The sequence below is a fragment of the Hyperolius riggenbachi genome, chromosome 11 (genome assembly GCF_040937935.1).
Source record: "Hyperolius riggenbachi isolate aHypRig1 chromosome 11, aHypRig1.pri, whole genome shotgun sequence".
In the NCBI taxonomy this organism is placed as follows: Eukaryota; Metazoa; Chordata; class Amphibia; order Anura; family Hyperoliidae; genus Hyperolius; species Hyperolius riggenbachi.
In genome coordinates this window covers 199,912,210-199,927,077 of record NC_090656.1, presented here as the reverse complement: position 1 = coordinate 199,927,077, position 14,868 = coordinate 199,912,210, and the positions used below count along the sequence as shown (strand labels likewise).

Genomic DNA, 14,868 nt, shown 5'->3' with positions numbered 1-14,868 from the left:
AAAAAGGAACTGTAGTGAAAATAATATAATGAATAAGATTGCTTATTGTTTACAATATTAATTTATAGATTATTTAGTCAGTGTTTGCCCATTGTAAAATCTTTCCTCTCCCTGACTTACATTCTGAAAAGTCTCACTGGTGGTGGCATCTTTAGTCCTGCCAGGTGATCTGTACAGAATGTTTGTTACTCAGAGTTCTGTGCACAGAGGGAGATATTGCTTGCTTGGCAGTTGGAAAAAAATCATTATTTCCCACAATGCAACAAGGTTCACAGACAGAAAACTGTCAGGCCCATGGTCATGACATCACACTGTGGAAGGGGTTTCATCACAATATCAGCCATACGGACCTCCCTGATGATCTATTTGAGAAGAAGTAAAGTTTTCTGATGGGAAAGAGGGTACCAGATACTGATTGGAATGAAGTTCAGTCCTGGGTTAAAGTTCTTCTTTATCACTTCCTAAAGATCTACTAAAGCTGGCCATACACTACACAATATTTAGCCCAATTGGATATTCAAACGTCAAATTGGGCAAAAAAGTATACTTACAGCAGGAGCACATCGACGCAGCGAGCGGCCCCACAATCGACCCGAGGGCAGCATTCAATGATGGCGGATGGTGGTCGATGGCCGATGTCATGCTACTAGAGGAAGTACGGAAGTTATGGCAAATTCTATATCTGCAATTAAGGAGGGGGCCTAGATGCTGTCCTTGCATTGAAAGACATCCATGGTTATAATTACTAGGTAATTCCCGGTGGTGTTGATCCAGGGCTTATTCACAGTGGGACGTTGCAGAGGTACGTTAAAAAGTCTTAGGCTAGATTCACAGTGGGACGTTATTGTCCTGTGTTAATAAAGTCGCATAATGCAGGCGCATACCGCATGGCAATGTTAACCCTATGCGATGTTCACAGTGAGAGGTTAAAGTCGCATAGTAAATGTTACGTTTATTATGACGCACTGCTGCAGTGCATTACCTCTTAACGCAGACGTTTAAAGATACAGGGAAGCATACTTTTCATTGCCTGTATGCTCTACTGTATGCAATGGTAATGCAGCGTGTAGTTGCATTGCGACTTTTTTTGACACGTTGCATTGAAATTTTGCGTTGCGACATTAAAGGGAAGGTCCGAGGAATTTAAAAAAAAAATCCACTTACCAGGGGCTTCTTCGAGCCCCTGGCATCCGTCCTGTGCCCTCGCCGCAGCTCTGGCGGCTCCCGGTCCCCTCCGGTGGAGAAGCCAACTTCGTCCCTTACTCTGCACTCCAGCGTGCGGTTTACTGGTTGCGCTGATGTCATCCGGACTGTACAGCGCAGTAGTTCTGCGCCTGCGCCGTACAGTCCAGATAACGTCAGTGCGACTCAGAGCCGCTCGCGCAGGCGCAGTAGGAATCCTGCGCTGGAGGGGACCCCGGGCCACAAGTGGTGAGCGGAGCTGCGGCGAGGGCACAGAACAGCTGGCAGGGTCTGGAGAAAGCCCCAGGTAAGTGGATTTTTTTTTATTTTTTAAATTGCTCAGATGTTAACGTCGCATCATAAAGCAACATCCTACTGTGAATCAAGCCTCATAACGTAGGTTACGGCACTGCAATGATAAGCCTATGGGACGCTCACAGTGCAACGGTAGAGTCGCATTGTAACGTGTAGCGTTATGGCAATGCACTGCTGCAGTGCGTTACCTCTAAACCCACACATTACCAGGTACAAGAAAACATACTTTTCATTACCTGTATGCGATGGTAACACATCGTTAATGTGCGTCACCACCTTTTTTTGCGTTGCGTTATAATGCTGCGTTGATTGCTATCTGGAGGCAAATTCGGGGGGTGAATTTTTTTTCCCTTTGGGCTAATTGGCGAGTCAGGAGGTTTCGGCGCCTTACGCTGAGCTGGGCACCGCTATAGCACTAATGCTATAGCGAACGCCCTGCGCAAGGGTAATATGGGGTTCTGGCACTCGCTGGACCCTAAATTTCTCTCCAAGGGGGGGAATAGTATCTAACGCCACCGGGAATTTGAGCAGGAGCAGGGTGGGCCGTCATTCAACCCACTCTGCGCCCAACTTCCCAACAGCGTTATAATACGTACACCTGATTGGACCATGCTCTACAAGGGTTTTTCACCTTCGGATCAATAGAGATATGTGAGGGTGCAGGCTAGAGTTGTACCTTATTTTCTTTAAAGGGGTTCTGTGGAGTGCTGCAAAAAACAAAAGCACTTACCTGGGGCTTCTATCAGCCCCCCTGTAGCTGTCATGTCCCGCACCGTCCTCCTCTGATCACTCCTTCCCCAATGCCGGACCCAGTCTAATTACGCGTCTGACGCTACTGCGGCTGCGCGGCCGTACGCGTTCTCTCTCCCACTCGTGTCTCTGGGAGCTTACTACGCAGGCGCAGTACAAGAAAACCTCACACTGCGTCTGCGCAGTAAGCTCCCAGAGACGCGAGCATGCACTATTCTACAAGATACGGTAGAAGGAGGCACTCCACAGGCAAGAACTTGAGTTCAGTTTTATTGCATGTCGATACACACTACATGTTTCGGGCGCCGCCCTTCATCAGGATCAGGACAACTACTGGAGCATGCACTATTCGTCTTGTTAGACGATTAATTGACCGGTGGCGGCGGTGGGGAATGGGTGATCGGAGGAGGACGGCGCAAGACATGACAGCTACAGGGAGCTGATAGAAGCCCCAGGTAAGTGTCAGTTTTTGTTTTTTGCAGCACTCCACAGAACCCCTTTAAGCTGTAATATACACTGTATACCTATACACATATAGTACACGTACATGATATATAATTATCGTAAGCTAAAGCGGGACTAAACTCAAAAAACTTTGTCTCTGCTCTAAAAGCCACAGCATGATAACCTTTATGGAAAAAAAGTCAGTACAATTTAAGGAAATCTGGAAAAAAAAAACCGAAGTTTTAACTCAATTTCACTTTTCAGGGAGCACTGAAAGTGTTAAGCTTTAGTATTTACTATATGGGAAGAACTGCCTGGAAGAGCTCTCCTGCAGTCTATTCACAGCTGCTGATAAGAACTAATTAGATTTGTTCTGGCCAAACAAACACAGAACACACAGCAGTGATTTTTGTCAGCAACTAAACGTGAAAAAAAAAAATATATTGTCTGCATATACCGAAATGCAGAAGACACAATAAACTATACCCAACACAGACAGTAAATACTAGTAAATACTATAACTTGTAAGCAGCACCTGTCATTGTATGTAGCACAAACACCAGTTATACAATGTATCCAATAGGCATTCTATATATAAAACTGCATGACATGTATACAGATCATGTGACATCATGTATCCAGCCCAGACACAATTTATCACTAGACTACCTGGATGAAACACAGTGCACATGTAGAGTGGTGTATAGATTATGTAGATGTGATGCAATGTATTCAGATTGAACACATGAAGTATACAAGCTTGTAAAGTATATCCAGATATTACTACTGTAGTGATAAAATGTATATGGATAGCACATGATATACAGTATAGTTAACCATACAATGTATACAGCGTATATTGTGTACAGGGCTACGAAGTGTATAGAGGTGGATAGTACTATGTATAATGCACACACTATGTACAGGGGTACACAGTGTAGAGGGATACAATGTATACAGCACACACTGCACACAAGAGTACAGTGGAGGATACAAGGTGTACAGCACACACTGTACACAAGAGTACAGAAGATGAACCTATGTATACAGCACACACTGTACACAAGAGTACAGAAGATGAACCTATGTATATAGCACACACTGTGTATAGAGGTACACAGTGTACAGAGGCAGATGCAATGTATAAACACATACCGTACTTTGTACAGAGGTAGATACAATGTATACACCGCAGGATGTATACAGGAGTGCATAGAGTATAGTTGAGGATACAATGTATACAGGGCAACATTATTTTTAGGTATGTACAGTGTACAGAAGATACAATTTAAACAGCACTGTAGATAGGGGTACATAGTGTACAGAAGGTACAATGTCCATAGCACACAATGTATATACAGTAAACAATGCACAGAAGACAATATATACTACACATACTATGTATAGGGTTACACAATGCACAATGTAAGAAGAATACAATGCTTGCCGCTCTGCTCTTTATATACGGATACACAGCATACAGAGGCAAATACAATGTATACAGCACTGTATACAAGGTAGCACAGTGTAAAGAGTATACACACCGTATATAGAGGTATACAATTGTACATTGAAGACTACAATGTATACATTATGTATAGGGCTACACAGCAACCAGAGGTACACGAGGATAGATTGTATACAAATACTCATCAAAGGACCTTTTCTCTGCATGCCCTCCCAAGAATCAATTACAAATTAACACCTCTCTGGCTCTACTCTTAAAATCCTTTGGGATACTCAGGAAATGCAGAAGGGGGCGGAGAGGTAGTGGATCCAAGTATAAAAAACATATTTGCCCTCAGAAAAGCTTAATCACAGCTACACTCTGCAATGCCAGATCGATAAATAATAAGACTGCAACTATACATGACCTAATAGAGCTCTCTGATTTGACCTTTTTGACAGAGACCTGGCTTGGGAAGCATGCAGGCCCAACTCTTGAAGCAACCGTGCCGGCCAATTATTCAATCTTGCACTGTGAGAGACAAGTCGGCAAGGGTGGGGGGGTTGCCATATGCTTCAGATCCTCCTTGAACATAAGGCCCCTGCCCATAGGCCCCACTGAAACCTTTGAATGTATTGCAGCTCAACTGTCAGCAGAAGTAAACATCAACATATTGCTCATATACTGCCCCCCAAAAAATGGTCCAGCCTTTCTTAAGGAAATATCTGAACTCTTATCCTGCGTAACAGTGGAACACCCTAGATGGATCATCCTGGGAGACTTCAATGCATGGGTGGATGATCACGACTCCCAGCTAGGAAGTGAACTACTTCTCATAATGAATGAACTGGGTTTCTCTCAGGCTATCAACCTCCCCACCCATACGAAAGGGCACACCCTGGATCTTATATTTTATTCCGGACTTTTAATATCACACATGGATATAAACCCAGTGGTATGGTCAGACCACCACACCATCCACTTCTCTCTGACAGCACCAGCGATAAAACACAGAGGGAAAGAACTCATAAAATACCGTTCACTGAAAGATGTCTCACCCCAGCACGTTCAGAATATCCTCAACTTCGACGCATTAACCAATCATTGCGCAGACCCAGACTCCATGGTCCTGATTTACAACCATGCAGTGTCATCTGCCTATGACGCCCTCGCTCCAGTTCGCATCAAACGATCTACACCACTTCACCATGCACGGTGGTTTGACAGCTCACTAAAGGACCTAAAGAAAGAAGTGCGCAGACTAGAAAGGAAGTGGAGAAAATCTCAGAATTCAAAAGATAAACACACCCTTGTCTCTCACCGGGAAAGCTACCAAAATGCGATCACCAAGAAAAAATCCTCCTACCTATCACAGGAGATCGCAAAGGCCGCCAACAGACCAGCCCAACTATTCCGCACAGTTGATAGACTATGTAATCCATCCTGTCTAAAACCCACTATAACTCCCTCAAAGGAGCTATGTGAGAAATTTGCCTGCTACTTTGCTGACAAAGTATCTTCTATTCGGTCTCTCATTCAGTCCACAGCACCCAAGACTCATGCAACTAATGGAAATAGCTGCAAAAACAACCTAACACCCTGGACTGATTTCAAAAGTATTAGTGAGGAAGAGATCTCAGACACCCTCTGTCGTCTCCACCAGACAACCTGCGACCTGGACCCTGGACCAACTAAACATATGCTGAAATGCCCTGACCTGCTTGGTCCAGCATTTCACAAAATAGTAAATTGCTCTCTGCAAGCAGGGAGGTTTCCTACCTCTCTAAAAGAAGGAATCATCAAGCCCCTTCTCAAAAAACCTTCCATGGATCCAGATGCTATGAGCAGCTACAGACCTGTCTCCAACCTCCCCTTCTTAGGTAAAGTTATTGAAAAGGCTGTCTATCTGCAACTTGAAACCAGGCTGTCAGTAAACAACATCCTGGACCCTCTACAATCTGGCTTTAAGAAACACCACAGCTGTGAAACAGCCCTCATCCAAGTCTGCAACGATCTGCTCATGGCAAGGGACAGAGGGGAATGCTCCATCCTAATCCTGTTGGATCTCTCAGCTGCTTTTGATACAGTTGACCATGAAATCCTGCTTAACAGACTGCAGGAGTACTGTGGCATCAGTGGATCAGTCCTCCAGTGGTTCAGATCATTCCTGACTGACAGAACACAGAGAGTATCCCTAGGACCTATAATGTCCAAACCTGCACCTCTACAATTCGGAGTGCCACAAGGATCAATCCTATCCCCTCTGCTGTTTGCAATCTACATGTTGCCACTCGGTACACTTATCCAACGACATGGCCTGACGTACCACTGCTACGCCGATGACACACAGCTATACCTGTCCTTCAAACCTGGTGGAACAGACCCTACCCCAAAAATAAACTCTTGCTTAGCTGAGCTTCAGGCATGGATGAATGATAACTGGTTGAAACTGAATGCTGACAAAACTGAGGTCCTGTTTGTCCAAAGCCAGTGCTCGCCATCAAAACAGCTCTATCCTAAAGCAACACCAATCAGGATTGGGAATTCAGACATAAACAGCTCCAACCTTGTGCGCAGCCTTGGCGTACTAGTCGATGGGGAATTGAGTTTCAGAAACCAAATTTCATCTGTAGTTAAATCTTCCTTCTTTCATCTGAAGAACATTGCAAAGATCAAACATCTGATTCCCCCAGAGGATCTTCAAACCCTAGTCCACGCCTTCATCACATCACGGCTGGACTACTGCAATGCCCTTTATGCTGGCCTCCCCAAAAAAGACTTGCGTCGCCTGCAATTAGTGCAGAATGCTGCTGCCAGATTGCTAACAAACCAGCCTCGCCACTGTCACATTACACCGATCCTTCGCTCACTGCACTGGCTACCAGTAGAATGGAGAATACTCTTCAAGATTGGACTGCTGACATTCAAATCCCTGCACAATCTGGGCCCTGGATACATGAAGGACTTGCTGAAGCTGCACCACACCTCTCACAACCTCAGATCAGCAAGTTCTATAAACTTGGTCACTCCCAGAGTGCACCTCAAAAAATCTGGAGACAGAGCCTTCTGTCATGCTGCCCCTACTCTTTGGAACTCCCTACCACACCCAGTAAAGACAGCACCATCCCTGGAGCTATTCAAATCCAGACTGAAAAGCCACCTGTTTAGCCTGGCATTTCCAGATTTATAAAATTCTTCCCCTGTACCACGATGGTCTGAGCCATGCTTATGCGCTTTGAGTCCCACGGGAGAAAAGCGCTTTACAAATGTTATTTGTTGTTGTTGTTGTTGTTGTATACAGCCACACTGTTTTCATATAGAGGTGATGAACTGGCTGTGCAGAACCGGTGACGCTGGAGTGCACTATATACAAAGGAGGATGGTGGGTGGGATATACTGTTCACATAGGATGATGATGATGATGATAATACACTGAGCCATGCACACACAGTGTATACAGAGGAGGATAGTGATGATGTCACCCGCTGTACACATAGGAATATAAAACCACTATACAGGTGCTGATGATGGAAATGCACAGTATACGGAGGATTCTGCTAATGGCGGGATACCCTGTATGTAGAGGATGATGATGTGGATCCACTAGAGTCCTTCACACACTATATACAGAGGAGGATGGTGATGGGAATATACAAACACTATAAAAAAGATGGTAATGGGAAAGCACCGTATACACTATATGTGGAGGACCATGATGTGGAGACACATAAGTACTGCCCATACCATATACAGAAGAGTATAAACAGTACAAAGCTGATGAGGGGGAATACACACTATATACAGAGGGATGATGATGCACCATACACAGCAGACACACACGGTATATAAAAGACTATGTACACTGAACACAGAGGATGATGATGGGAATACATAATGTACACAGGAGGATGCAGATGATGATGCTCGATACACAAATGGCACACACTGTCTATACACACTGTATACAGAGGGATAATGATGCACTATACGCAGCAGGCACACACTGTATATAAAGGGCTACGCACACTGTACACAGAGGATGATGATGATGGGAATACACATTGTACACAGAGGATGCAGGGAACAATTATGCACTATGCACAGTTGACACACAATGACTGTATACACAAGACTATGTACACAGTATACAGAGGATGATGATTACCAATATGCACTTTGCACAGCAATAACGTACACTGTACACAGGATGCAGATGATGAGAACACACACTGTACACAGAGGATGCAGATGATGAGAACACACACAGTACACAGAGGATGCAGATGATGAGAACACACACAGTACACAGAGGATGCAGATGATGAGAACACACACAGTACACAGATGATGATAATCATTATGCACAGCAATAAACGTACACTGTACACAGAGGATGCAGATGATGAGAACACACACTGCACACAGAGGATGCAGATGATGAGAACACACACTGTACACAGAGGATGCAGATGATGGGAATACACAGTACACAGAGGATGCAGATGATGGGAATACACAGTACACAGAGGATGCAGATGATGGGAATACACACAGCACACAGATGATGATAATCATTATGCACAGCTATAAACGTACACTGTACACAGAGGATGCAGATGATGAGAACACACACACTGTACACAGAGGATGCAGATGATGAGAACACACACTGTACACAGATGATAATGATTATGCACAGCAGTAATGTACAATGTACACAGAGGATGATGATGATGTGAATACACACAGTATAGTGAGAATGATAATGATGATGCACTATGCATAGCAGTAATGTACACAGAGGATGATAGTGATGCACTATGCACAGACACACACTTTATTACTGATTCATAATATATAGAGGACTATGTACACAGTATAGAGTGGAGGAGGATGATGATGAACTATACACAGCAGTTTTGTACACTGTATACAGAGGATGATAATGATGCACTATACACAGCAGTAATGTATACAGAGAATGATAATTATGCACTATACACAGCAGTAATGTACACAGAGGATGATAGTGATGCACTATGTACAGACACACACTTTATTACTGATTCATAATATATAGAGGACTATGTACACAGTATAGAGTGGAGGAGGAGGAGGATGATGATGAACAGGGGCGTAGCAATAGGGGGTGCAGAGGTAGCGACCGCATCGGGGCCCTTGGGCCAGAGGGGCCCCGAAGGGCCCTCCCTCAAATACAGTATTAGCTCTGTATTGGCCCTGTGCTCATAATAATCACTTCTATAGATACTTTGAATAGTGGTAATCACTAACAAACTGTTCCCCATCCCCCTCTTGCACCCCTGACACTGTAGTTGCCATTGGCAGGTTTTGGTGCGCCGTATCAATTGTTATGTATAGAGTGCTTGGGGGGGCCCAATAGTAAAACTTGCATCGGGGCCCTCAGCTCCTTAGCTACGCCACTGATGATGAACTATACACAGCCGTTATGTACACCAGGGGCGTAGCAATAGGGGGTGCAGAGGTAGCGACCGCATCGGGGCCCTTGGACCAGAGGGGCCCCAAAGGGCCCTCCTTCAACTACAGTATTAGCTCTCTATTGGTCCTGTGCTCATAATAATCACTTCTATAGATACTTTGAACAGTGGTGATAATTAACAAGCCATTTCCCATCCCCTTCTTGCACCTCTGACACTGTAGTTGCCATTGGCAGGTTTTGGTGCGCCGTATCACTTGTTATGTATAGAGTGCTTGGGGGGGCCCCATTGTAAAACTTGCATCGGGGCCCACAGCTCTTTAGCTACGCCACTGATGTACACTGTATACAGAGGATGATAATGATGCACTGTACACAGCAGTAATGTACACTGTAAACAGAGGATGATAATGATGCACTATACACAGCAGTAATGTACACAGAGGATGTTGATGATGGGGATACACACTGTACACAGTGGACAATGATAATGCACTATACTCAGCAGTAATGTACACAGTCTACAGAGGATGATAATGATACACTATGCACAGCAGCAGTAATGTACACAGAGGATGATAATGATGCACTGTACACAGCAGTAATGTACTCTGCACACAGAGGATGATAATGATGCACTATACACAGCAGCAGTAATGTACACAGAGGATGTTGATGATGGGCAAGAGCTGCAGAGGGCGGGGCTCCGCGTTCCGTTATGTCTCCTCCCCCTCCCCTCCACAACTCACCGGACAGCTGGTCAGGCTCCAGCCCGGTTCGGGTATCCAAGCCGCAGAGGACGAAGTAATCGGCGAAGCGGCCGAGCGGAGAGCTGCTCCCCCCGCTCATGTCTGCGCCGCTCACCGGGCTGCCCGCACTGCATGCCGGGATGGTGAGGCGGGGCTCCCCTGTCAAGGCAGGCTCTGGGGGGAGCATGCGTGCTGGAGGGGTCCAGAGGGGTGATGTCATCCTGTTACTGAAGCTCTCAGCGAGAACCCCCACCAGGCCAGCTAGAGAAGAGGATACCACCGACATGCCCTCCATTACAGCTGACTCAATCACAACCCTTACTTCATTCATTGGGGGTTGAGGATACCTGGACTCAATCACTGGAGGAACAACCCCCCATCACTAGAAGATACCCCAATAACTCAATCACTGGAGGAACAACCCCCAATCACTAGTCTAGAGGATACCCCCAATAACTCTATCACTGGAGGAACAACACCCACTTATCACTAGAGGATACCCCATAACTCCATCACTGGAGGAACAATACCCACTCATCACTAGAGGATAACTCCATCACTGGAGGAACAATCTCCCTCCCCAGGCAATGCCATCACTAGAGGATACCCCCAATAACTCCATCACTGGATGAACAATCCCCCTCCCCCTGGCAATACCATCACTAGAGGATGCCCCCAATAACACAATCACTGGAAGAACCACAACACCCCCTCCCCCAGGTAATATCTTCAATAGAAGATATCCCCAATAACTCCATCACTGGAGGAAGAACACCTCATCATCATTAGAGGATACCCACAATAACTCCATCACTGGAGGAACAAGGCCTCCTCATCACTAGAGGATACCCCCAATAACTCCATCACTGGAGGAACAAGGCCTCCTCATCACTAGAGGATACCCCCCAATAACTCCATCACTGGAGGAACAAGGCCTCCTCATCACTAGAGGATATCACAATAATTCCATCACTGGAAGAACAACACCTCCCCCCCCCCCCCCCCCCAGTCAATATTACTAGAGGATATCCCCAATAACTTAATCACTGGAGGAACCCCCCTCTCCCCAGGTAATATCACTAGAGGATATACCCAATACTTCTATCACAGGAGGAACAACACCCCCTTCCCCAGGTAATATCATCACTAGAGGATACTCAGAATAACTCCATCGATGGAGGAACAACACCCCCTCTCCCAGATGGCCTCAATTCACTAAGCTTATCTCCTGTCTTTAATAACGTTTCTAGAGTTATCACCATGGTGACGAGGCATGTTGTATTCAGGAAACATTTTACCTCAGGCAAACCTAAAGTTAACTCTTCTGTCTTTAAGTTAACTCTTCAATCCTTAAAATAACTCCAGAATTCTAAAGTTAAAGACAGGCTGTTAATTAACTGCTGTGAAAATAACTACAGAGGAGGTAACTTAACTACAGAAGAGGTAACTTAACTACAGAGGAGGTAACTTAAGGAATGAAGAGATAAGATAACTCTCTCACTCTGTGGTGGCAAATATTCTCTTGCCTTATTATCTCCAGCATGATCTCAGTGAATTGAGGCCAATACCATCACTAGAGGATACCCCGAATACCTCCGTCACTGGAGGAACAACACCCCTTCTCCCGGGTAATATCATCGCTAGAGGGTACCCGAATAACTCCATCACTGGAGGAAAAATACCCCCTCTCCTGGGTAATATCATCACTAGAGGGTACCCTAATAACTCCATCACAACAACAACCCCCCTTACTTCACTGGAAAGACTACTTTTTAATGTTACCTCTAAAGTAGAATTTTCCCCCAATCTCTTCACCATAGACTAAAAAGACAAAAAGCAACAACAAGGAACAATCAAGAGCCCCTAATAGTGTAATATATTAGCACAAATGTGATTTTCCATAAATTCATAAGAAAAAGGGTACTCACAAAGGTGGGTTACCACTAAGGGAAGCACTGTATCAGCAGGTGGGGAGTTGCTCTTTGTAGAAGGGAATTAATTGGGGTAACACCCCTCCACCAAGGGTGGACTATTAGACTTGGTTATTTGTTAAACACAGGTGCCAAAATAGAGTGAAATAAAAACAGTTTAAATGGGAGGTAGCGGTGAACATACCTCCCCAATTAGAATAAAACAGTCGATATTCAGTTGCAAAGATTCCTTAATTGAAAACTCCAAACAAAGCAAAGCATTTCACAGGTGTTCACTCGCTTCATCAGGCAATAAACAGAAGTAACTGTGTAAGACTCTCAGCCAGCAAAAGCTCCTCCTCCATAGTAACTACATCACTGGGGGGTAAGTTCAGTAAATCATTCACTACAGGATACCGGCAGTAATATCTTTACTAGAGGATACCCACAATAACTCCATCACTAGAGGAAGAACATCCCCCCAGGTGTTTCCTTCACGGAAGAAGACTACTCATCTCTAGAGGTGACCTTTCACCCAACTCCATTTATTATAGAAGACCCCCTTATAACATCATCACTGGAGGAAACCCCAATTACTTCATCCCTAGAGGAGACTCCCAATAATGTCATCAGCTCAGGAGATCCCGAGTAAGTCTATTACTGGTAGGGAAGTTCCTTTAGCGGAGGAGTCCTCCAATAACTTCTTTACTTAAGTACACCCCCAGTATTCCATCCATTAGAGGAGATGCCGCAATATTGCCATCTCTACAAGGAATGATCTGCAACATTATAACTATTGAAGATCTACCCTACCCCAATATTCCTTCTGTTAGCACAAACCCTGCCCCCCCCCCCCCCCCCCCCAATAATGCCCTCACTGGCAGATACTTACAATAACCCCATCAGCCCATGATCAGAGAAAACTCCCTAAAAACTCATTACAATAGGAGAACACCGATCATTACTGATGTGTAATGAGCGCAGCCTCGGCGGACGGCATCGCCACCGCGGCTGCCTCTAGTTCCCTGCCCGTCCCTCCGGCGTCTAGGACGCCGGGGACGGAACTGGCTGTTTCTTGTAGGGACGCTGTCTCGCGCGGGTGCGCGAGTAGACAGGTCCTTTATGCGGGGAGAAGGGTCGACGGCAGAGGAGACTCACGACGCCTCGGATTGGCTGGCTGCTGGGGGCGTGCCAGTGAGGTCTCCTCGGCTTCTTAAGCCTTCGGGCTTCAGTCTGGCGCTGTCTGTAGTCGTGAACGCTTGTGTGGCAGCGCTCAGACCAAGCCTAGGATTCTGTGTCATAGTTGTGTTATACTTTAGATCAGTCCCAGGGGGTTGAGACCAAGGACCTCACCCCCAAGCCTAGGAGTCTGTGTCATAGTTGTGTTATACTTTAGATCAGTCCTAGGGGGTTGAGACCAAGGACCTCACCCCCAAGCCTAGGATTCTGTGTCATAGTTGTGTTATACTTTAGATCAGTCCCAGGGGGTTGAGACCAAGGACCTCACCCCCAAGCCTAGGATTCTGTGTCATAGTTGTGTTACACTTTAGATCAGTCCCAGGGGGTTAAGACCAAGGACCTCACCCCCAAGCCTAGGATTCTGTGTCATAGTTGTGTTACACTTTAGATCAGTCCCAGGGGGTTGAGACCAAGGACCTCACCCCCAAGCCTACAATTCTGTGTCATAGTTGTGTTACACTTTAGATCAGTCCCAGGGGGTTGAGACCAAGGACCTCACCCCCAAGCCTAGGATTCTGTGTCATAGTTGTGTTATGCTTTAGATCAGTCCCGGGGGGTTGAGACCAAGGACCTCACCCCCAAGCCTAGGATTCTGTGTCATAGTTGTGTTATACTTTAGATCAGTCCCAGGGGGTTGAGACCAAGGACCTCACCCCCAAGCCTAGGATTCTGTGTCATAGTTGTGTTACACTTTAGATCAGTCCCAGGGGGTTGAGACCAAGGACCTCACCCCCAAGCCTAGGATTCTGTGTAATAGTTGTGTTACACTTTAGATCAGTCCCAGGGGGTTGAGACCAAGGACCTCACCCCCAAGCCTAGGATTCTGTGTCATAGTTGTGTTACACTTTAGATCAGTCCCAGGGGGTTGAGACCAAGGACCTCACCCCCAAGCCTAAAATTCTGTGTCATAGTTGTGTTATACTTTAGATCAGTCCCAGGGGGTTGAGACCAAGGACCTCACCCCCAAGCCTAGGATTCTGTGTCATAGTTGTGTTACACTTTAGATCAGTCCCAGGGGGTTGAGACCAAGGACCTCACCCCCAAGCCTAGGATTCTGTGTCATAGTTGTGTTACACTTTAGATCAGTCCCAGGGGGTTGAGACCAAGGACCTCACCCCCAAGCCTAGGATTCTGTGTCATTATTCTGTTATATTGTAGACTAGTTCCCGGGTGTTGATGCCACGGATTTCACACCCAGACTAGGCTATTACTGCTGTTTTGATCTCCTGTGTATTACTCTTAGCTATTATTCCTGACTCTGATCCTGCCCTCTGATCCTGTACTTTTGCCTATCTGCCTACCTGTTGCTGAACCTTGCCTGTCTGACCATTCTACTCGCCAGTGGGCGCTCGCCACTGGTGAGGTGTTAACTACGCC

At 45.8% G+C, this 14,868-nt stretch overlaps 1 protein-coding gene across 2 annotated transcripts in view; it reads right to left on the bottom strand.

The window, feature by feature from the left end:
- Positions 1–10,476, bottom strand: part of DENND5A (DENN domain containing 5A) — a 112,856-nt gene extending 102,380 nt beyond the window's left edge. For both annotated transcript variants that reach the window (XM_068261068.1, XM_068261069.1), the window contains exon 1: positions 10,343–10,476. In XM_068261068.1, coding sequence (XP_068117169.1) covers positions 10,343–10,442 — 100 coding nt within the window. In that variant the 5' untranslated portion in view covers positions 10,443–10,476. The remainder of the gene's footprint in view (positions 1–10,342) is intronic.
- Between the last annotated feature and the right edge of the window lie 4,392 nt (positions 10,477–14,868).